The sequence below is a fragment of the Hemicordylus capensis genome, chromosome 5, assembly GCF_027244095.1.
Source record: "Hemicordylus capensis ecotype Gifberg chromosome 5, rHemCap1.1.pri, whole genome shotgun sequence".
NCBI lineage: Eukaryota > Metazoa > Chordata > Lepidosauria > Squamata > Cordylidae > Hemicordylus > Hemicordylus capensis.
The window spans coordinates 63,193,865-63,218,885 of NC_069661.1; the positions used below are offsets into that span (position 1 = coordinate 63,193,865).

Genomic DNA, 25,021 nt, shown 5'->3' on the forward strand with positions numbered 1-25,021 from the left:
TGCCCCCAAAAAGTATCCCCACGCCTAACAAATCTAAACCCTGCTTCCCAGCACCACCGTCTGATCCATGCATTGAGACCCCTCAGCTCCTCTTGTCTCACTGTCTCTGCACGTGGAACAGGTAGCACTTCAGAGAACACTACCCTGGGGGTCCTGGACTTCAGTATGCTACCAGCGTGGTGTAGTGGTTAGAGTGCTGGACTAGGACTGGGGAGACCCGAGTTCAAATCCCCATTCCGCCATAGGGACCCGAGTTCAAATCCCCATTCAGCCCCATTCAGACTAGCTGGGTAGCTCTGGGCCAGTCACTTCTTTCTTAGCCTAACCTACTTCACAGGGTTGTTGTGAGAAGAAACTCAAGTATGTAGTACACCGCTCTGGGCTCCTTGGAGGAAGAGCAGGATATAAATGTAATAAATAATAAATAAATAAATAAAATAAATACCTAGCAGCCTAAATTTGGCTTCCATGACCTCCCAACTGCATTTCCCATCATCGTTGGTACCAACATGCACCACAACAATTGACTCTTCCCCTGCACTGCCTAGCAGCCTACCTGTTTGCCGTGTAACTTCCACAACCTTCACACCAGGTAGTCAAGTCACCGTGCTGTCTACATGTGTGTCACAGATCCACCTCTCTATGCCCCTAATGATCAAAGCACCCACTACTAGGAGGCCTCCACTCCCTGGAGGAGTGTACGAGAGGATATGAGTGCATCACTCACAGAAGGGGTCCCTGCTAAGGGAGTGTTTCCCTCCTTCCTCAGACCAATGCCTTCAGCCTCCTTCCCTGAGATCTTAACTCTCCATGACCACAGAAGCTCTGTCAGTCTGGGAGTGGAATGCTTCTAACACATCCCTGAGGAGACCCTCAGACCCTCAGGTCTGAGCAACAATGGGGCAAGTCAGATGGAAGGCAAGGCAAAGAAGGGCAGGGGATTACTGTGGCCTCTCTCTAACCTATCCCTCCTCTCCTACAGTCCAGACACCTAATCCCTCCCTCCCCCAAACTAGGCCCTATTTAAAGAACTCTTTTATAATCTGACCGGTTAGGGTAATCTCTCACTTTCTGGAGTCTTCAGCTGGGGGCTTCCAGCTTCATCTTTGTCTGGAGTCTGCTAGATGCTGCTCTTGGAGGCATTCTTGGGCCGAGCAGACAGACACCAGGACTTGACATCTCGGGGGAGGGCAGGTGAGCACCAGTCAGGCACCCACCCACCCAATCAAAGCAAAAATGAAGGTGTAGTAATTACACAAATAGCTTCATCCACTCATGGAGTGACCAGTCTTCTGAACTGAAAGTGGCCCTCAATACTGATCAAATTCTCACTGAATTTAAACCTTACATAACTAATGGATGGCCATGCAAAAACAAGGTACCTGAACATCATCAACCATACATCCACGTAGCAAGTTAGTTGTCTCTTCTCAGTGAGCTGGTGCTGAGGACTAGTTGTTTGGTGGTGCCAACCTCCTTACAAGCAAAAGTGATCAAAATTGCCCATGAATGTCACCTGGGCATAAGCTTGACTAAGAGGTGAATCAGAGAAAGTTTTTGGTGGCCAGGTATGGACAAACACATTGAAAATGTAATCAGGCACTGCATGGCTTGTGCTGTACCTGACAAATTACAGAAGACTTTTACCACTCCCTTGACTCCAGCAGAGTATCCCAATGGTCCCTGAGAAAAATCTGCTCTGGATACAGTGGGGCATTTTGATTACCAACCTACCACACCGAGATTTGTTATAGTGATACTGGATTACTATTCAAAGTGGCCAGAAGTTTCGTTTGCTGACTACAACAAACAAGGTGAGCCATTTTTGTGAGATAAAGTCTTCCTAAAGAACTAGTGACTGACCATGGGGAACAGCTCATTTGAAATGGAGCAATACTTGCATAACCATGGGATAAAACACAAGACTATTTCCTTATACCATCCTTGAGGGGACGGCTTAATCAAAAGAATGAAAGAAAGTTTACAACTGGCAACTATGCAACAACAATCCTGGAAAGAGGCAATCCATGAAACTCTTATTCGCTTATCAAACTGCCCCTCATTCAACTACAGGAAAATCAACTGCTGAACTGCTGGGAGGATGCAAAGCTACCACCAAACCTACCCAATGGCAACAACTGATAGGATGTTTCATGCCATCTCACTCTGAGGATGCAGAGATTCATGATTGGGTAAAGGAAAAGCAACAAAAATATAAATTGTATGTGGATCAGAAACGGGGTGTGAAACAGCAAATATTTCAGGTGAGGGACTTTGTTCGATTATGACTGCCTTATAAAGTGAGAAAGGGATGTTCCTGATATTTTGGACCAAAACAAGAAATCTGAGCAGATTCTATCATATTGGATGATGGAAAGAAATGTCTGATACTTTCTAGCATGCATACTATGTGGGGGTGGAATTAGCAAGGAAAAAGGAGGGGGAGGAGAAAATTGAGTTGTTTCTGAATAAACTCTTAGTTATTACTTTGTGTTTATGAGGTAAGCAGCTATAAAACAGCTAGCAGTGACACTGTCCCTCTCCCCCCTCACCTTCTGGGTACATGCTGTGTCTTGGACCTACTTGCAGGTAGTGTGCATGTATCTGGTTTAACTGGCCCCTCTCTTTTGCTGCCACAGTGCTCTGTCTTTCAGCACCGAGCTTCTCTGCTTTTCATGATGAAGAGGAGAGATAGCAGGGGAGACTGAGCCAACTGAGTGAGCCACCCCCACCCACCCACCCATCACACCACACCACACCACATCACATCACACCACACCACACCACACCACACCATTAAGGCCCAGTCTGAAAAGCACCACACTCCAAGATTGGGGTGGACCACACACAAGCCCAAAATTATCCTCCTAAGCCCCTCCCTTGGCAGCATAGCTTCTGCTACACTGCCCATCTTACCTGACTGGCATGTGGACAAGGAAAAACCTTGGCCAAACTAGGTGCACATTTCAGGGTAAGATGAAACAAATGCAAGATTAAAAATGGCTCCCTACAACCCATTCAGCAATTTCTCCATTTCCAGAGGCTTTACCATATTGAATGGGGACCCTAATGTTTAGATAGATAGATAGATAGATAGATAGATAGATAGATAGATAGATAGATAGATGTGTGTGTGTGTGTGTGTGTGTGTGTGTGTGTGTGTGTGTGTGTTGGCTTACATGTCCCACAACGTAACATAGTCAGTGCCTACAATGACCAAAGCTCTCCGAGGTTTCAGACAGTAGTCTTTCCCAGCCATACCTGGAGATGCCAGGGATGCAACTAGGGACCTTCTCCCTGCAAAGCAGATGTTCTACCACTGAGCTATAACCCTCACACCAAGTGTGAGTACTTTAAAAGCAAGAAGAAATACCAGACTCTGTGCACAGTTCAAAACTGCAAAGTCTCAATATTAAATCACAGAGAAAAGATTTTTTTACCAGGCTGGATGCATTATTGTTTGGGAGGGATGTAGGAAATTTTAGATTCTAAACAGGAAAATTCTCACTCTCCACCCAAACTTCAATTTCACTTTTCATGAAGTAAGAATTTCTAACAAGTTTTTCCCCCTCCTTCCTCCCCACTGTGTTGCTAGAGCACACACTGTCTGGTTCTCAGCTTAGACTTCAAACACTAATCCGATCTCCTGGGAGGCTTTCTAGGTGATTGACAGAGAAGCTCTTAATAGTTTCTGCTGTTATGGCAAGGGGGGGGGAAAGGGAAGCAGCTTGAGTAACTTGAAAGGATGAGGTACAAGTATTTGAGGAAGTCTAAAGGGAGAGTTGTTTGATAAGCTCTGAAAGAAGAGCTTCGGAATTTTTAAGGGGCATGTGAAATGGCTGATCAAGAAAGTGATACTGGAAAGAGTTTTCTGCTCACTCCTAATACTGTAGGAAGGGGGAGGAGAGTACATTCAGCCAGGAGTATGCATCTGCTGTGAATCATCTTTCATAAGTAGTGTCATATAGGGGAAAAGGGTATGCTTGATGCCATATGAATAATATCTTCAGGCTATTCTCATGACAAAAGGTGGGGCAGGCAAGCAGGGGCATATCTAGGGTAGGGCAGGCAGGGCACGTGCCCCGGGTGCCACTTGAAGGGGGGCACCATTTTCTAAAATTATTTTTTTTTAAGGGTGCTGAAAACAAAATGGCCACTGTGCATGCTCAAATGGCATCTGTGAGGCCCTAGGCCATGCCAGGACTCACAGAGGCTATTTGAGCATGCACAGTGGTCATTTTGTTTTCAGCGGCCATTTTTAAAAAATAAAAATAAAAAATGGCCACCACACACGCTCAAATGGTCCCTGTGAGGCCCTAGAGGCCAGCAGAGGGAGGGGGGACCTTTGCAGACACCCCCCACAGCCTTTAGGAAGCACCCCAAAGGGGCTACAGGTTACAAAAAATTAATTTAATATAATATAAGTCACTGTACACATATTTAGTTTGGCACTATATACAGAGAATTGGGGCTTGTGAATACTGAGCTGAAGCTTATGAGCTAGGATTGTATTCATTTCCTCTTACTTTGCTTCTTGTGATAAGTGAGTTAAATGTGATGTCTTAATAATAGGTCTATTAATGGTGAGTTTGTCTTTGAATCAGTGTGAAATCCTCAGTATTAAGTCCCACTGGGAGTTTCTTGCTCTCTTTCTCTCATTTTAACTGTCTTTCTGAAATACTAGAATATATTCCAAGCACTGACACAGTTTACTCAGCATATACTTTAATTATTTTCAGAGTATATGGGAAAAGTCAAATTCTCCATTTATTTTTAAAACTTATGTAATAGTGATGCAACAATGCATAGTAGAAAATTAGACAGACACTTCTGTTTAGTTTTCCAAGTATACCTCCACATAGTTTTGGGGTATTTCATGAGCCCCAGCATACTGAAATTTGTAGTTTTCCAGCATTTGTTGGTCTGGCTACGTCCACTGCTAAATATTTTTTGAAAGATTAAACGATTAACGAGCTTGACTTGTATTTTTCAGCTGATATTATGGTAAAGTAATCTGAAAGATGGGTGTCAGATGTTTGGACAGGGGGCGCAATTTCAGTGTTTGCCCTAGGCGCTATTTTCCCTAGATACGCCTCTGCAGGCAAGTGGGGACAAAGGCTGTGCAAACCTTACCTTCCCCCCAGACAATCACTGCAGCTGGTGGGAGCAACAGGATGCATTCAAACACTATCCGTGCTGCTGCATGCAGCATGGATCTCCAGAGGTCAGAATGCTGCATCCTGGCCTCCTCGTGTCCCACAATGCACTGCACAATGAGTGTGGTGCATTGGGGAATACCCCTGTGAGACAGGTGCTCTAGACAACCATCTCTGTGCACACTCGGGCTGCAAGCAGCCTGAGCAGACACACAATTCTGGCGCCAGGATTAAGGACATCCTTGTGCCTCTAAGCTCGGCTAAAGGCCAGGCTTCAGAGTCGGGAGAGGCTGGGTGGGAGTGCCAGAATGAGAACAGCTTTCTCATCTACTAAATTATATATAACATAATTTAATATTACATAATAATTTATTTATTTTAAGTTCATATCATTTGCACTAAAATCAATGGTAGTTCTGCATTCATCTGTGCAAAATTATGCATTATTCAGTAGTCTGATAACTGGTTGAACTATGATGCAGAGGATAGAAACTGGACTACAGTCCATGTGTAAACTTCAGAAGGATTATTTAGAGTTTCTTCTATAATTCTGAAGAAGATTATTAATTGCAAAAGGTCCATGACAAACTCAGGACAAGGAGAAGCCAGCAGGAAGAAAAGTCTGGAAACTGCATATGGGCCAGTAATCTTAAATCATATTTATTTAAAATATGTTGTATCCCACCCTTCTTTTAAAAACAAAACTACCAAGATAGCATATAATTTAATGAATGTAGGTCTCCCAGATCCAAGTTTACCTTCTAGGCACTAAATTACAGTGCTTCTCCATTAGCACTGTATTGACTGTTTCAATTTGGAAAAATCTCTCTCTTTTTGTTTTACTTTGACATATTCTGTTTTCCTTTTTTCGTTTGACAAGCCGGTGCAACTTAATGTTTTCACAACAACTATAAGTTAAAAACTCAACTTTGCACCATTGAAAGTTATACCAAATGAATCAATGCAAAGTGGAACGGGTGAAACTCAGTTTCTGAGAGTCTAGAGGAAGGGGACACTACCAATCAGCACTGACCACAGAAGCTGGATCTTGCCATCTTCAAAAGCTATTCCTATAGCTATCCATCAAACAATTATAACCTATTACTTTCAAATTTCTCAAGAAAGCATCCTCTTTGCAGTTTGCTGAGGTGCCTAGGCAGGCTTCTGGCCACTTAAAAGATCCTGACAATAGCTGATGGACAAGAAATATATATTTTAGTTATTAGAATGCACCTAGAACTCACATATCTTCCAGTGGGAAAGGTGCTTGAGTCACTGCTTTATATGTCACCCAGAAGTGTGGAAAGAGGATGTGCAAATAATGTTGATGCTTCTGTGTAATATCCAGAGTTGTCCTTAGCCAAATGACCTTACTGTTCTAATATGATCTTAGCAATCACTTCACAATAAAGTTATATTACAGGCAAAAGTAAACAGTGATTGAGAGGCATTTTTCTCTCTCTTATACATACTATGGTCCTGTACATGTTTAACTGGAAGCAAGTCCACAGAGCTCAGCTGGACTTCTCCCCAAGTAAAGTTGCGTAGGATCACCATTTGAGTATCTGTCTGTGCTACAGCTCTAAATTGCCTCCTCTTTCAACTACTCACCCAGAAATGCTGAAATGATTGCTATACATATATTATAATTCTGTCAGGAGGTCTGTGTGTTGCAGATTATTCTTAGGACCATCATGCCATTCTGCTTCCTAGGTTTTCTTGTGAAAAACTGTAACAATTATACAGCTGCAAACACAACTTCTATCAGCCAAATTATACATGACATTGGAACTCTGTAATTGGAATTCCTAACATCTTTTTTAGCCTACTTTCCAGTAGGCTTATGAAATCACCCAGCATTCAATGTGTGTGTCTGTGTGTCCATCCCCCTCTATCAACTTCACAACACCTGGGTAAATATGAACCAAATCAGATACAGTTGTAGGGACCTCAACGGTGTAGTTTGTGATGATGTCATCCATTCCATTTCAAGATGGCAGATAAGTAAACTTTTGAGGCACAAGTGGGCTAACTCATGAGCTGCCTAACCAATTTGAACCAAATTTGCTACAGCTGTAGGGACACATAAGGACCCCTCAATTGTGTAGTTTGTGATGATGTCATCCACCCCAATCCAAGATGGCAGACGCATGAATGTTTGAGGCACAAGAGGTCTAACTTGTGGACCGCCTAACTGATTTGAATCAAATTTAGTCCAGCTGTAGGTATAGTGAAAGGAAAGCAGGCAAATTAGTTTGTACTAGAACAACTTGTTTCTTTTTCAATAAAGCAGCCACAAAGCATGTGGCGGGGTGTGTGTGTGTGTGTGTGTGTGTGTGTAGATTTCAAATGGGCTGTGGCAGGGAAGAAGGGAGTTTGATCCCACACCAGTTCTCCAATTAACCCCACCACCACCAAAGCACCTATTAGCTGGAAAGGTAAACTTATAGGCACAATTAGTTTTCCTGTCCACAGCTAGTTTGTCCTATCTGCTTTGGGTGGGAGAGCAATTTGGATAAGGGTATGTGGCATGGTGAGGGGGAGATCAGACACCCTCACAATCTCCTGCTCTGAGGCCTGATCAAGATTTGGTGTCTTACAGCTATTTTTTGAAAAATAAAAAGAGATTGGAAGTTCTAATCATGAAACTCTCACACAATGAGCCATTTCTCATGATTGGAGAGAAAGGGCTTGAGGGAGAACAGGGAGAGAGTCTTGGAAAGCTTACCTCCCCACAGACAACAATTGCCTCTGGTCTGGGTGTAGGGACCATGCACCCAGACATGCAGCTGCCTTCTCTGGCAGTGTAGAGGGTCACGGGAGCAGGATGCCCCACTCCAGCCCCCGAAACTCTGATAATACGAATATGAATACGATGAATAATTATATACTGCTTTTCAATAACAGTTCCCAAAGCAGTTTACATAGATATATACAAATAAATAAAGATGGATCCCTGTCCCTCAAAGGGCTCACAATCTAAAAAAGAAACATAAGGCAGACAACAGCAACGGCCACTGGAGGGATGCTGTGCTGGGGACAGATAGGGCCAGTTACTCTCCCCCTGCTTAATAAAGAAAATCACCACTTTAAAAAGGTGCCTCTTTGCTCAGTTAGCAGGGGACTAACGAGTGTGCGGTGCATTATCTGGATCCCCCTGATGTCAGCCAGGAGCTCCACAGTCTCCCAGCCCCGGTTTATGAAAGCCATCAAGGTCCCTGCTCTCTGTCTAAACTTCTAACCTGCTCAGAAGATGGCAATGATAAGAAGCATTTATCTAGCACTTTTTGAATGTTCGCATATATTTGCCCAGCAGTTTGTTACAACAGGTCTTTAAGGCATGTAACTATTATTGTGCATTGCAGATGAGGACTGAAGCTGAGAAATCATGGCCTTTAAAGCCCATCTAGCAAGATGGCTGAGATGAAGTTTGAACTCGGGGCTTCCTAGTACATATCTCACTCTCTAGCTACATTATACCAGCTCTCCAAAAAGGGCAGCTCCTTAGAGTTAGGCATCTGGTATACATTTTACATATGATATCTAACAAGACTACAACCTAAGAGATGTTTTTCACACAAAACTTGTTCAAGCTGTCAATGGGGCCTGGGCCAAACACTAAACATTATGTTAAACTATTAACAAAGTGACATGAACACCTTCAAAACTTTATAAAGTGCCATCTGTGCTGCAGAGTGTACCAAGTTGGTTATTTCAGAAAATCAGTTAACAGTGAAAATTACAGTGACATTTGAAATTTCATCTTGCACTTCAACCATGAATCACCTTCCTGAGTGAGTGGGATTGCATTAGATATGCCAATAGGTTGGAGCCAAAACTAACAAGATCTTTGAAGGTCTCAAACAGAGCATTTCCAGCAATGTCTAGTGTCTCCCAGACTTGCTGCCTGGCATAGCTACTTACTTACATCAGCTCTCATTAACAGATTGTGAAATTTGCAATTTCCTAGGAAAAGCCTTATATTGCAACCAACCCTGAATTCTTTTGGTGTGTGATCAGGCTGCTCACTTCTCATACCAGCTGCTCCACCCACCTGTTCTCATGCATATAAACTATTTCCATCTGACACAAATTTATAGCAATTTAAACTGCAGCTACTTTAATGCAAAATTATGGCAAAGACCAGTTCAAGAGAAATAGAATAACTAGAAACAGAAATTCCAGGGTTCTGTTAAAAGAAATTGACTAAAGAAGTTCTGGACTAAATATGAAACACTGAAAGAGGGCCTGGTTCTAATAGAAAATATTTTGAGGGACGAACTACATGTTATAAACAAAACTTAACTTTTTTATCAAATGAAAAGCAGTAATGGGTGTTATGATCTTATGTGTAGGAGAAACAGGGAGAATCCTTTTCCCAGCTATCATTTTTCTGTTCAAAATACTTCCACAAGCTACTTCTTCCTATATGTGGCTCAAAGTGAGTGTTTACAGCGCTACCTAAGACCTAGGGAAAAAAGTTGCTGTACTGAGCTCTTATCTGTTTAGGTTAAAAGGGCTGAGAAAATCCTGCCAAAAGATAAGATTGAAGATAAGATTGGTATCCTCCTTGGACCTCAGCAAAGTGGTAGTTGTGGAGAGTACAGAGTCTGCAACTAACACTACAAAAGGCACAGGTCTCAATGTGACCCTAGCTTGCTAGTTGTACAGGTGAGACAGAGGCCTCGTTTTCACTGATATTAAACCTCTGCCTGAGATTTACCACTTCCGAATGCAAGTGGATGGCTGCATAGTCCTTCATACAAAATAAGTATCTGCACAAACAACTAGCATATCTAAAGGTCATTCTCACAACTGGAGAGGGTTAGCAGGGAGGCAGGCTCCAACCTGCCTCCCTGCACGTGATTAACCCTCCCCATTAGGCTCCACCACTCATGTGGCACATTATCATCTCCCCAGCAAGTGGCAGAACTGGGAGCCAGAGGATGAAGTCCTCCAGCATCCCACAATGCACTGTGCCAGGAGCATTGTACATTGGGGGAATTCCCCCACTGTTGTGCGCTTTTGCCCTTCTACCTCAGTAAAGCCCCGAGGGGAACTCAGGCTACCCCACTCGACACAAGCAGCTCTACCTGGATAGGGTTGTCCAAGCCCAGGTAGGGCTGCCTGTATGCATGCCCTCCTAAGCTAGAAAACTAGGAAGTCTAGGCTAGAACCCTTCTCAGTTTTATCCATTTTCTATGTGGAGAGAATTTTTCATATGGAGGAGATTTAGTGTGACGTCCCTCACTATCACCCTGACCATGAAACTGTGCTGTCCAGACACAGATTTACCACTTCACTGAACATCAGGCCAGAGTGGGTGGCTGAATGCATGCATTTGAGTGACTACATGAATGGGATTGGGAAGGAGACCCACAGGGATTCCTGACATATTATACATATTTGTGTATTTTTCTATCTCACAAGAAGGTCTCGCAAGTCAAATGAAATGAAAAAGTAAAACCACAGCACAGGTTTTTAAAAAGAAAATAAAGTGCACTTAAAAGAACAAATGAAACCATTTCAAAGTATTCCTTCCACTTGCTTGTCTCTTTCTAACAATGTGTCTCTTTCAAGTTGGTGTAAGTGAAACCCCAGAGATACACAATGTCAAATAAATGCGCATCTTTATTAAATGCATCTTGAACAATAGAGCAACATGCAGCCCAAGGGCACAGGTGAAGAGCAGTCACTGACTACTGTCTGTTACATATGTTGAAAGATACTTTGGAGTATATTCTTATAAAGAATTAATGTTTCTTCTAACATCCAAGAAAGGAGCTCAGATCATTGTTGTTACTGGTAATGGCAGGTCCAAAATGCTTCTATGGAGTCAATAGTGAGGCATTACCTCTAAAGTGTGACAGTGCAATAGGCACTGGAATAGACCCTAAAGGTTTAAATGTTACCTGTTTCCTCACAGGACTCACAAATTACAGCAAGCAGTCCTGCCATTTCCTCCAAGTAATGCTAATGCAGGTGACCTCTTTTCCTATTCTTTCTTTTCATATGCTGCAGATGAACTGGCTCCAGATTCTCACCACACTGGAAAAGAAATAGGTGAACAGATGAGTAAGTGGATCACACCAATATCAGAACAAAATGATAGGGATCTACAGTCAGAGTATAAATTATTACCTTCCCACCTAGGGGTGTGCACAAAACCAGGTTGCCCAGTTCAGTTTGAGTCCAGACCAGACTCGCACCAGACATGTTCAGTTTTGTGCACCTCGAACCCACCCACCCCCCACCCTCGCTTTGGATTGGGTTCGGCGAGTTCACAAGTTTAAAAAATAAAATAAAAACAGAAATAGAACTCACTGTCACCTCTCTGGGGGCTTCTCCAAGGCTGTTGGGGTGAGGATCTCCAGAAGTTGCCCCTCCCTCTGCCAGCCTCCATTATATTGCAAATCACCCAGTTTGGGCGGTCTTCGGCCCATTCCAGGCCTCACCCCTTCTGGCTGTGGCCATTTTGGGGACTGCTGTGCACGCCCAATGGGCCCTTGCGTAGCTGGGGGAGGGGACTTCTGGAGACCCCCTATGACCTTGGAGAAGCCCCCAGAGCAGTTGCAATGTATTCTATTTCTTTTTCTAATTAAACTTAGAAACCACCACCACCTCCTAACAGGCCAGGTGGTTCGGCTCAATATTGAACCAAACCGGGGGCGGGGGGGTCACTTCAATGTTGAACAGTTCATTTCTGAATCTGTTCACACATCCCTATCCCCACCTGCCTTCAGGGTATTTGAACCCTGTCCAGAAATAAATGAATAAACTTTAAATGCAAGCAAATCTTGTTGAATGGTGGTTGTCAGCTCTTTAAAAAAAAAGATTGACTGCTTGATTGATTTTTACGATTATCTCCTGCTCTTGGGGATGAGGCTGTTGCTCAGTGGTAAAGCATCTGCTCTGCATGCAGAAGGTCCCAGGTTCAATCCATGGCATCTCCAAATAGGGCTGGGAAAGATTCCTGCCTTAAACCTTGGAGAACCACTGCCAGTAAGTGCAGAGAATATTGAGCTAGCTGGACCAATAGTCTGACTTGGCATAAGGCAGTTTCCTATATTCTTATGTAAAGATTATTTTAGCTGACCTTGTGGTAGTGAGCATGGATTGCCCCCTTTGCTAAGCAGGGTTTGCATGTGTATGGATGACAACATTTGAATGCTTTAAGATATTTCCCTCAGGGAATGGGGCTATAGCTCAGTGGAAGAGCATTTGTATGCTTGCATGCAGAAGGCCCCAGGTTCATTCCCTGGCATCTCCAGATAGGGTTGTGAGAGACTCCTGCCTGAAACCTTGGAGAGCTCCTGCCAGTCGGACCAATGGTCTGACTCAGTAGAAGGCAGCTTCTTATGTTCCAAGGAGCCCAAAACAGAGTACATGATTATTTTTTATCTTCACAACAACCCTGTGAAGTAGGCTAGGCTGAGACTGACCCAGAACCACCCAGTGAGTTTCATGACTGAACAGGGATGAACAAAATTAAATCGTCAGTTATTAATATACCTTTATTATTGATTTAAAACATAAGCTCAAAGCATCTAATACAAAAAGGGTGGGAAGATTTCAAGATATTATGAATAAGATTTAATGTCTAATGAAGATATTAGAAATAAAATAGAAAGTTTAACAATCAATCAAATATAGATTTTTTTAAATTGTTAAATCAATTCTTCTTTCTGCCATTGTGTTGCAGCATTTTTATTTAGCCCAAGAGGTTAAGGTTTTATTCAAACTGATTTCATCCTGTTTATATCTCTTAAGAGCAAAATAATCCAGTCCAATGGTTATAAGTTCCAAGGGAATAATAAATAATAATGTATTTCAAATGTTATCACTGGGTATATATGGAGGGGGGGAATCACATTTTAAAAAATAAATACCCCTACATGAATTTTTTTAATGTCCATGTCATGAAATAGCACAGTGTAATAATTTTAGAACTTGTGTAATTTTGTAATACAAGATAATGGGTGACATGACGGTCAGCCCTACATCAGTGTTAGGAACTGGGGCTGCTGAATAACTTGTAAGGCAGCTCTAAGACATGGGTGTTATCCACTGATTATGGGGCAACTATTCCAGTGGTGGTGGGGAATAGAAGAAGTAATGTTGACAGGTCAGCAGGCCATTGCAGGGGAAGGGAAATCAGAAACTTAATTGCTGTCTCCCCTTCTGGCTGTCCTGCCAGCTCTTAGACCTGGGAAAGCAATGCCAACCACCCACAGAGCCATATCATCTTGCTCCTTTGTAATGCCTGGTCGGTCCAGAAGAAACCTGAAATCATCCATGATTTGATTCTGGATGAAGGGGCCAATCTGGTATGTATTACAGAGACTTGGTTAGGGGAGACTGGTGGCACAGTCTGGTCCCGGCTTTTCCTCCAGGGTACTCTGTTGAGGAGCAGGGGAGGGGAAGTGGGCGGGCAGGTGGAGTGGCTGTGGTCTACAAGAACAATATCTCTCTTGCCAGGATCCCTATCGAAGTGTCTGCCCATACTGAATGTGTGAACCTAAGTTTGGGGACCAGGGATAGACTGAGACTTCTGTTGCTGTACTGATCGCCCTGCTGCCCGAAAGAGTCCCTAACTGAGCTGACGGACTTGGTCTTGGGCTTGGCGTTGGAGTCTCCCAGGCTTGTGGTACTGGGGGACTTCAATGTTCACTTTGGGACCAATTTATCCTGGGAGGCACGGGAGTTCATAGCGGGCAAGACAACTATGGTTCTATCCCAGGTAGTCTCGGGACCAATGCATATTGCTGGTCACATGCTTGATCTGGTCTTTCACTCTGAACAGGGTGGTGTCAGAGGCGTAACTAGGGAAAATGGCGCCCGGGGCAAGCACTGAAATGGCGCCCCCTGCGCCCCCCCCCCCCCGTGCCACAACATACTACATTATACTTAGGTTTTTCCTCACAAGCGCCCACCGCCGCCGCCAAGCCAGGCCACTGACTGGCCGCCAGGCGCCAGCAAAGCAATGGGGGGGGGCGCAGGCGGCGCGGAAGGGACTGCTCGTGGGGGATGGGCTGCCTACGCGCTCCCTTGACTGCTGCAGCGCTGCTGCACTGAGCAGGAAACATTTGTATTAACAAAAAATAAAAATAAAAATAAAAAAAATTTGTCATGTCGGCGCCCCCCATGTGACCAGAAAAGATGGCGCCCGGGGCACGTGCCCCCCCGCCCCCCCTATAGTTACGCCTCTGGGTGGTGTTCCTTGGGTGGGGACTACTGTGATTTTCCCTTTGTCATGGATTGACCACCATCTGGTTAAGGTTGGACTCACGACCATGTCCCACCTCCTCAGGGGCAGAGGGCCCATTAGGATGGTCTTCCCGAGAAGGTTACTGGATCCAATAGGATTTCAAGAAGCCTTGGAGGGATTTAATATTGGCTCTGCTGGTGACCCTGTCGGCACTCTGGTGGAGAACAGGAATAATCAACTCACCAGGGCAGTGGACACGATCGCTCCTAAACATCCTCACCGATCCTCTTCGAAACTGGCCCCTTGGTATACGGAACAACTATGGGGGCTGAAGCGGTGAGGTAGATGACTAGAGCACAAATGGAGGAAGTCTCAACTCGAATCCGACAGATTACATAGAGAGCATTTTAAGATCTATGCTCAGGCGATAACGTGTGGCAAAGAAGCAATTCTTTTCCTCCCATATCACTTCCGCAAGTTCATGTCCAGTGGAGTTGTTCAGGGTTGTGAAGGGGCTAATGTGCACCCCTTCCCCGTTGAATCAGCACTTAGAACCAACAATTACTCAATGTGACGTTTTTAATGACTTCTTTGTGGACAAAATCTCTCATATTTGGGCCAACTTGGATTCAAACTCCATAACTGTTATAGAGCCTGATGCCAAGGTGTCTAGCAACTCCTCTTATGTAATGACCCTGGAACAGTTTCAGTTTGTGACTCCTGAAGATGTGGACAAGTTGCTTGGAATGGTGCAGCCTACCACCTGCCCTCTTGATCCTTGTCCGACATGGCTTATACTATCTTGCAAGAAGGCTATTGTAGAGGGCCTGGTAGAGATTTGCAAACAAGTTGCTTCTCTAAGGGAGGGCAGGATGCCTCCTTGTCTTAAGGAGGCAATCACTAGACTGCTTCTGAAGACGCCTGCCTTGGATCCCTCAGAGTTAAATGCAATCCTGTCTCCAACTTCCATGGTTAGACAAGGTGATTGAGAAGGTGGTGGCCTCCCAGCTCCAGGTGGTCTTGGAGGAAACTGATTATCTAAACCCATTTCAAACTGGCTTTTGGGAGGGCTATGGGGTAGGGACTGCCTTGGTTGGCCTGATGGATGATCTCCAATTGGGAGTGACAGAGGGAGTGTGACTCTGTTGGTCCTTTTGATCTTTCGGCGGCTTTTGATACTATCGACCATAGTATCCTTCTGGAATGTCTGAGGGGATTTGGGGTGGGAGGCACTGTTTTGCAGTGGTTCCGCTCCTACCATTCCAGATGGTGTCTCTTGGAGACTGTTGTTTATCAAAATCTGAACTTTCATATGGTGTCCCTCAGGGCTCCATATTGTCTCTGATGTTCAACATCTACACAAAACCACTGAGAGAGATCATCAGGGGGTTTGGTGCAGGGTGTTATCAATATGCTGATGACACCCAAATCTATTTCTCCATGTCAACATCATCAGAAGAAGGCATAACCTCCCTAAATGCCTGCCTGGAGGTAGTGATGATCTGCATGAGGGATAACAAACTGAGGCTGAATCCAGATAAGATGGAGGTACTTATTGTGTGGGGTCAAAACTCAGGAGACCATTTTGATCTGCCGGTTCTGGATGGGGTCACGCTCCCCCGAGAGAAAGAGGTGTGCAGTCCGGAGGTACTTCTGGATCTGAACCTCTCCCTGGTGTCCCAGGCTGAGGTGGTAGCCTGAGGTGCTTTTTATCAGCTCCAGCTGATATGCCAGCTGTGTCCATTTCTTGAGATGAACAACCTCAAAACAGTGGTATATCTGCTGGTAATCTCAAGGCTGGACTACTGCAATGTGCTCTATGTGGGGCTGCATTTGTAAGTAGATCGGAAACTGCTGTTGGTTCAGAACATGGCAGCCAGGTTGGTCTCTGGGTCATCTAGGAGAGACCATATTACTCCTGTGTTGAAGGAATTGCACTGGCTGCCGATACGTTTCCAGGCAAAATACAAGGTGCTGGTCATTACCTATAAAGCCCTAAACAGCTTAGGCCCTGGCTATTTAAGAGAACGTCTTCTTCGCCATGAGCCCCACCACCTGCTAAGATCATCTAGAGAGGTTCGCCTGCAGCTGCTGCCAACTCGTCTGGCGGCTACTCGGGAACGGGCCTTCTCCGTTGCAGCCTCTGGACCTTGGAAAGTGCTCCCTGTTGAAATAAGAGCCTCCCCATCTCTGGCAACTTTTTAAAAGGTACTGAAGACACATTTATTCACCCAGGCTTTTAATTAGATTTATAGTTTTAAATAATTTTAATACTGGGTTTTAAATGTTTTTAATCTTTTAAATGATTTTAATTGTTAATTGATTTAATGTTTTAAATGATTTTAATTGTAAACTGCCCAGAGACGCAAGTTTTGAGTGGTATAGAAATATTTTAAATAAAATAAATAAATAAAAATAATAGTGTAGCATAAAAGAGCAACTGCAGAATGACTGAAAACCACTTCCAGGTAGCCATGCAACATTAGGTCCATTGTCGTGCAGGTAGCCAGATCCAAAGAAGAATTTTAAAACCAGCTTCTCTCCAGGCAACCACTTTGTAGGCTATTTGGGACCTTTGTAGATATAGGTTGTGCACCAGTCATCTGGACAGAAGTGGGCAGTGGTTAGCTTTATATTAGGGGTTCCCAATCTGTGGTACTCCAGATGTTGCTGAACTACAACCCCCATCATCCTCAGCTACAATGAATTGTAGCTGGGGACAATGGCAGTTTTAGTTCAGAAAAGTCTGGAGGAAGGTTGGGAATCCCTGCTCTATGTGATATAGGGCCACCTCCTGATAAGTAAAGTCAGGTGTACTTCTGTGCATCCAGCACAATAGCAGCATACCCAGCTGAGGGTCATCAAGGAGATGGGAGAAGGGCTCCATAGAGTTCCTATGAAAATCCCTTACCATACACATAGAGCTGTGCATTTGCACAGCCCAGGAATGGATGAATTATTCATTAATTCTTGTTTTAAAATACGCATTGATAGATATTGCAAACAAGGGTAATTGCCTTTCTGAAACCAAATCTGCATCAAAAAAGAAAGATATTATCCCTTTCCTAGTGAACATGTGTAAGTCATGGTGAAATCTGCAGCTTTGATGCTGTTTACCACATAGATGTTCATTCTACATGAATAAATGCCTGGAAAGAGGTATTGCAGGCTTCTGTTTTGAAGAAATGTACTAGCTAAGGTCAGAGTAAGAGCATGAAACTATTATAGGCAAAGACAATCTTCTTTTACTACTCAAGAGATAACTGGCTCATTTAATTACCTGGTTAAAAATAACCATGTTTTCCTGGCTAATACACTACTCAGTTTGACCCACTTTAATCCATCCAGGTTGCCTACAGTTCAGGAGATAAAAAGGAGGCATCTAGACTTGCCTGTAACATACCGTAAGGAAAATACCCTTATAAATATTACACTTTTTAAAACAATTTTTTAAAAAAACCCTCAAAGCATCTTCCAAAAACTAGGATATAAAAGGAAGATATAAAAGGAAAATAAATAAAAGGATATAAAAGGAAGAATAAAATATATTTAAAATTATAGATAGTCATGCACACTTAATTACAAATATTGATTGACATTCTGTGCAGCCCTCAAGTACATATTCCTGGAGTCAAAAAGTCCTTCTGGGAGGAGAGATCAACAAAAGTCCACACATATTTCCCTTCTCTGCAACATGTGGACAGAGTTGCAATGCAGAGTCCTCCACTGATGCAGCTCCCATTATGCAGTTAACACTGTGCGGCACTGGCTACAAAAGCAAAACCAAATTGGTCTGATATCAAGTTTGCCTGAAAAACCGAAGAACAATTATCGATATGAGGTGGACTAGAAGTACCTGTGGAGAATCAGTCTTCCTTTAAAAGGATTCTCTGAAGTAAAGGGTCATATTAATGCCTTAGGAATAATGCCTATCCCTTAGGAATAATTTCCAATGCCCTAGGAAACTTAGGAAATATGCTTTGTTATTGTTATTACTATTCCAAGAGGTGAAGGCTGTCTATTGGTGACATAGACAACTCTGTTGCTAGGCAGCACCAACAAATACTGTTGCTAGGCAGGAGGTGTGGCTAGAAGATGCTGATAGGGGTTACTGATGGAGTCTAAAGAGGCTGTAGAGAGAATTGGACAGTTAAGACAGTAAAATCTGAAGTTTGCTCACAGAAGATTGTGAAAGAAAGCTAATACACAGTAGGCCAGCAGCAGAGGACAAGATCCTCTCTAGGGCACTCACAGAACTCACAGATGAAAATTTTCAGTCAAAGAGGTGCTAGTTAAGCACTTCTGACATTATAGCAATATGATTTGTGATTGGGCCTCATTTCACCCTCACAAACAACAAGGGGGAAATCTCTCAACTTTATTACAGTCCTATATGCTCTAATCCAATGCTGTGGATAAGGGGAGGTGATTGAGGAATTACTTAAAGACAGGCTGTAGTAGGGTTTCAAGGCTGAGTAACAGAATCAACAGGGGGAAACAGTCAGGAAAGAGAGCAGGAAGCTCTGGCAGGTCGTCTCAGGGCAGAATCAGACTGTGGCCTTTCTAAGAGTCAGACAGTGGCTTTTCTTATGACACATTTGTTGGAAATTCTTTGTGGTGAGAGAATCCCTTTCTCAATATAGCAGAGTGCACAGAGGCACAACACAGCAGATTTAGTTAGGCATGCGTATGTGCTGAGAGTAAAGTAACTTGGAGCCAATTCATAGTTTCAAATCAATATAAAAGGCATTTATTAAGGAACTCCATTCTAGATAGGAAAGTGAGGATTTAGAATCTCTAATCTATCTATCTAAGTGGATGCAGTTGGATTCTGCATCCTCTCTGCACAAATGGTGCAGGGAGAGAACCTTGCCATGTTGCAAGGTAGGCAGCCAGGTAGCAAGAGAGAGAGAGAGAGGAGGAAGTCCCTGAGATGAGCAATTTACACATCAAAGGGATAGCATCAGAGCAGTGGAGAAGTGATGACCAATATCTTGACCCTCTAGCCCTCTGACTTACTAGTCTATCCTCCACTGTCTGAGACATGAGACAGCGCAAAGTCCTTTACTTCCAACAACATTTGCACATAACACGGAACCACATTTGAATGAACCAGTGGTTCTGCGGACATTACATCAGAATGCGGACAAATGGGGTTTGGTGCAGCATCAAAACCGAGGGTTCAGATTTGGAATTCCAGTCTGAACCCTCGGATTGCAATGAATTTCGTTGCCACAACCCAACGTTCCGTGCAGCCTGCAATACATCCAAATGAGGACTTACAGGCTGTGTTCCCTGGAACCAGAGTTGAGGGAAGAAGCTCAAGAAGGAAGCCTGCATAGCAGTTCTCCCTCCTCTCTGCAGTCAGCAAAGAGGGAGCTCTCCAGTACTTCCAAATTTGTATGTACAAATTAATTGGACCCACATTTCTGCATTACATGTAAATCCAGTCATTGTAAAATGTCTTTTGTCACAATCAATATAACTGAAACCAGGGTCTGTTACTGAAAAGGTCAGAACTGATTCTATTATAACATCCTTGCCAAACTACATGAAGGGCATCAAGTTGTCACAAAATGCAGAGAGAAAACAAAACAGTCTGTGTTTTGTTTTGGAAGGGGAGATCAGCAAAAGTCTACACACATTTCCCTTCTCAGCAACACATGGAGGGACAAGTTGCAATGCAGAGTCCTCCACTGATGCAGCAAAGAAAGAGTTGGACCATATGAAATCTGTGTCATTATAAACAAATAAACCCACCAGTGCCACTTGTAGTCTCTGTCCTCCCAAGTCAACCTTGTCCAAAAGTTGAGACTGACCTTTTCCACTTCGTACCTTCTAATGACTGACTACTTTTTAAAATGTATAAAAGTGGCTGAGCTGTCCAGTACATTTATCAGCAGTATTTGATAAAATCAAGTCCCGTTTGCTTTATTTGATGTTCCAAAGCATTCAGATAATATGACCCAATTTTACTAACCTGTCTAAGAGGTATACACAGGCCTATGGCATAATACCATATCATCACATCACCTCCAGCCCACTGTTTTTAAGAGCAATGGGGAAGAAAAATATGCAACCAAGTCCTTAAAACAATTGCTAGCCAATCCTCAGATCCCTACCTCTTAGCATATTGCTCAGTATTCTTGGGAAATGGTCTCAGTGCAGTAGAATTGTTTTGGGGATGGAAGTTATTGTCCACAATCTTAATTTTTCCTTCACAGTTATATCTATGCTGGCCTGACTTCCACAGCCTGCAGGAGCAGCACATTCAATTTAAGGGCCACCAGAGAAAATTATTGACTGGTAGCATAAAGACAAATCATGAGGTATAAGAGGATGTCATTAGACACTGATTTCAAGGGGGCTAATTCCCAAGTGGCGCAGCAGGGAAATGCTTGACTAACAAGCAGGGGCATATCTAGGGGTAGGGCAGGCAGGGCACGTGCCCCAGGCGCCACTTGAAGGGGGCGCCATTTTGTAAAATTATTTTTTTTAAAAAAAAAGGCTGACAAAAACAAAATGGCCACCGTGCATGCTCAAATAGCCTCTGTGAGGCTCTAGGTCATGCCAGGCTTTGCAGAGGCCATTTGAGCATGCGCGGTGGCCATTTTGTTTTCAGTGGCCTTTAAAAAAAGATTATTTTTAAAAACGGCCACTGCACATGCTCAAATGGTCCCTGCAAGGCCCTAGAGGCCAGCGGGGTGAGGGGGAATCTTTGCAACCCCCCCAGCCTTTAGGAAGCCCCCCATAGTGGTTACGGGTAAAAATTATAATAAAAAAATATAAGACACTGTACACATATTCAGATTGGCACTATGTACAGAGAATCAGGGCTTGTGAATACTGAGCTGATGCTTAAGAGCTAGGATTGTATTCATTTGCTCTTACTTTGCTTCTTGTGATAAGTGAGTTAAATGTGATGTCTTGCTAATATGGCTATTGATGGTGAGTTTGTCTTTGAATCAGTGTGAAACCCTTAATATTAAGGCCCACTGGGAGTTTCTTTCTCTCTTTCTCTCATTTTAACTGTCTTTCTGAAAGACTAGAATATATTCCAAGCAGTGACACAGTTTACTCTGCAAATCTTTTAATTATTTACAGAGTATCTGGGAAAAGTCAAATTCTCCATTGATTTTTAAAACTTATGTAATGGTGATGCTACAATGCATAGTAGAGAATTAGACAGGCACTTCTGTTTAGTTTTCCAAGTACATCTCCACATAGTATTTGGGTATTTCATGAGCCCCCACATACTGAAATTTGTAGTTTTCCAGCATTTTTTGGTCTGGCTAAGTCCACTGCTAAATAGTTTTTGAAATATTAAAAGATTAATGAGCTTGATTTGTATTTTTCAGCTGATATTATGGTAAAGTTATCTGAAAGATGGGTGTCAGATGCTTGGACAGGGGGCGCAATTTCAGTGTTTGCCCTAGGCGCTATTTTCCCTAGATACGCCTCTGCTAACAAGCAGAAGGTTGACAGTTTGAATCCCTGCTGGTACTATATCAGGCATCAGTGATATAGGAAGATGCTGAAAGGCGCAGGAGGAGGCAATGGTAAGCCCCTCCTGTATTCTACCAAAGAAAACCACAGGGCTCCGTGGGCTCCAGGAGTCAAAATCAATGTGACGGCACACTTTACCAGTAATTCTCAAGTAAGTGATCATAGGATTGCAGCCTTAATCCACTAACTAGTTAATAACAAAATCTCCAGTTAAGTTATGTGTGTGTGTGTGTGTATGTATATATGTATGTGTGTGTGTGTGTATGTATGTGTGTGTGTATATATATATATATATATAAACATTATACATGTGTGTGTGTGTGTATACACATTATACATCCTAGACAGCACGTAAGAATAATATCATTTTGCTTCCTTGCTTGTGGTTCTCTGGGAAATGACTTTCTAGCAACTATTAGTTCTTTCCTCACTGACTCCTCCACACATTCCTCATACAAATACATCAGTTCCTGTTATGAAAACCACCTTCAGAGATTTTTCTCGAATTTACAGAAGTAGGGGGTCAAAAGGGCAACTGTAAAATACAAAACTATGAAGTAACTTCTTTTCATTGCTTAGTTTCTTTCCCTCCAATTCTAACCCTTATTTTTATTTTGCCAAGTTATCTCTCCATAGATTTCAGTTTGAAGCTTGAACTTTGCCTTACCTGAGCACAATTAAAAAATTGATTCGAAGTCAGAGCCTGTGTTGTTCATTTAAGTCTCTGCAGCTCATTAGACAGGGTGTTTGTATCCCACAAATAATGGCATATACCAGTAATCCTTTAATCTGATAAACTGCTAATTTGCCAAGGGGGACTCATGGAAGGTCCCTTTAGGCCAGTCATTACACACTGAAGTTCACGCTGAGCTTTAAAAGTATTTCTCCAACCTCTTGTTTTAGTGTGTGTTCCCTGATACTGAAATCAGTCCATTGATTGTTCATTGCTGTTCTCCAGGCCTGGAAGTGGAAGTGGGGGGAAGCATAATCTCTAAGTTTGCATCCACACCACCAGCCTTCTCTCTGGAATTCTCATTCTTTGTTGATTCACCATTTATGGAATCCAAGTGAGAAATGTTGTCAAATTGTTATGGTTTAATGTTTCTGTGATGCCCTTCCATGTTTCTTCAGACCTAGTTTGTACCCAGAAGAATTTTTCAATGAAATGAGTGCATCAGCAGACTGCTGACAGACAAAATACCACTGAAGTTTGTCAAGGTTCCTGTGCTTGAAGCAGAAGTTTCCTGTATATAGGTTCTGCCAATTTTATTATTTCCTGTTGATTGTTTCTGGTAGATTTGTGAAGAATGGCCTCTCTTAATTGCCCCAATGTCAATTCAGATTAATCTTCCACCTGTCATCTTCTATCACCACCCCCATGGCAATTGGCAAAATTTTTCAGAAACTATATGGTTTTTAATATAGAATGACAAGCTCCTTTTAGAAAAAGCAAAGTCAGAAACCTGATGTTGGAAATAGACAAGAGTGGCAGGATGTGCAAACTTCATGCTTCCTGTTTCTGCACTTTTCTGTAACATTTAAAGCATATTCTTACAAATTCTTCCCCAGCCCCCCATAATTGACCTATGTCAGCTTTACTTGTTCCAGAATATGGAGTTTTCATATCTGACTGTAAAACAAATACACAGTGGGTTGGATCTAAAAGGTCCCCTGCTCTGACAGAAGGAATTTCCTCCAGAGGAAGCTTTACATCTGAATGCTGAACTGCAGACGGCGTTCCCTGTAACTGGAGTTGAGGGAGGAAGCTCCTCCCTCTCTCTGGCTCTGATTGGCTGTGAGGGCTGTCTTTCATGCAAGAAGAGAGCCCATACAGCCAGTTCCCCCTCCTCTCTGCAGTCTTCCTGACTGCAAAGAGCCTGCTCTCTGTTATGTCCAAATGTGGAGAGGAGAGGGTGGGTGGGTGGGGAGTGGGACTGCGGTACGTGCGAATACAGCCAGTGCAGGGGCGTAGCAAGGTTGGAGGGGGCCCAGAGACAAGATTTTAAAATGGGCCCCTCGCTGATACACACACACAAACACACTTCACAATATATAGTGCACTCACATCCCCATTATGAATATGGTGAATATCTAGTTCACATTGAATCTAGTTTTTTAACTCTCTGCTCCTGCCGATCTCCAAGAGACTCAACATAATTCATAGGGGGTGCAACATGGGCAGGTGGGGAGTCATGTGATGTGCCTCTGGGGGGCCCCTTAAGGCAGTGGGGCCCCAAGACGACTGCCTCCCCTTGCCTAATGGTAGTTACGCCCCTGAGCCAGTGTCTCTGCCTGCTTGCAGTCTTACTGGAAATTTGCAAAATGGGTCATAACACCAAGTTTGAGGATGTTAGAACTAGAGGTGGGTCTCACGATCAGTGAGCCCCGCTTTGTAAGGGTGAGTAGGGAGAGCTTGCTCTCCCTGCACACGAGCCGAGTAATGGGGCTGGCAGGTGCTGGGGGGAGCGGGGGCCAATCGGCCCCCAGAAGCTCCAGCATGCCCTGCGCAAGTGCGCAGAGCATGCTGGAGAGCCGGAAGGCGTCTTTTCGCCTCCCCTCCAGGAGTCTACTCATGAGTAGCTGCGGTGCGGAGCCACACTGTAGCAACTCACAATCGGGAAGCCCAGGTTAGCGGAGCGCTCGCTCCACTAACCCGGGCTTAGTGGAGCGCTACATAAGTGGGTGACCCGTTTTGACTCAAACAGGCTTGGCTGCGAACCCGGTGAGTCTCACAATCGGTGGGAAATGGGCTAAGCACCCTTAGCCCGCTTTCCACTGATCGTCAGTATAGCTCCCTAGTATGATGCAGCTATGTGCTGGCACAATAGATCTGAGATATACATATCTGGTGTAGTGATGGAGAATGTGGAAATTCTACTTTGAAAGTACAGGAACAAGAAATATGAGGCTTGCATATCCTGTCCTTCTCCACAGTGCTGAATTTCAGCACAAGTTAAGTAAGCTAAAGCTCAGGACCTCACATTATGATGGGCCTGTGAATGCCAAAAAGGACTAAATTTCAACTTTTACATAACTTATTGAAAAATAAAGTAGAAACACACACAAAAGATTCTAAAAGAGACATTATTATTCTGATAAGACCAAAATATACCTATATGTTACACAATTATTCATCATATTGAGTTTATAA

At 43.5% G+C, this 25,021-nt stretch overlaps 1 protein-coding gene across 1 annotated transcript in view; it reads right to left on the reverse strand.

Moving 5' to 3' along the window:
• IQCM (IQ motif containing M) overlaps window positions 1-18,377 on the reverse strand; it is a 255,448-nt gene extending 237,071 nt beyond the window's left edge. Inside the window, exons 1-2 of the mRNA XM_053256944.1 lie at window positions 18,221-18,377; window positions 11,069-11,204 (exon numbers count right to left, since the gene is read on the reverse strand). Coding sequence (XP_053112919.1) covers window positions 11,069-11,114 — 46 coding nt within the window. The 5' untranslated portion in view covers window positions 11,115-11,204; window positions 18,221-18,377. The remainder of the gene's footprint in view (window positions 1-11,068; window positions 11,205-18,220) is intronic.
• Between the last annotated feature and the right edge of the window lie 6,644 nt (window positions 18,378-25,021).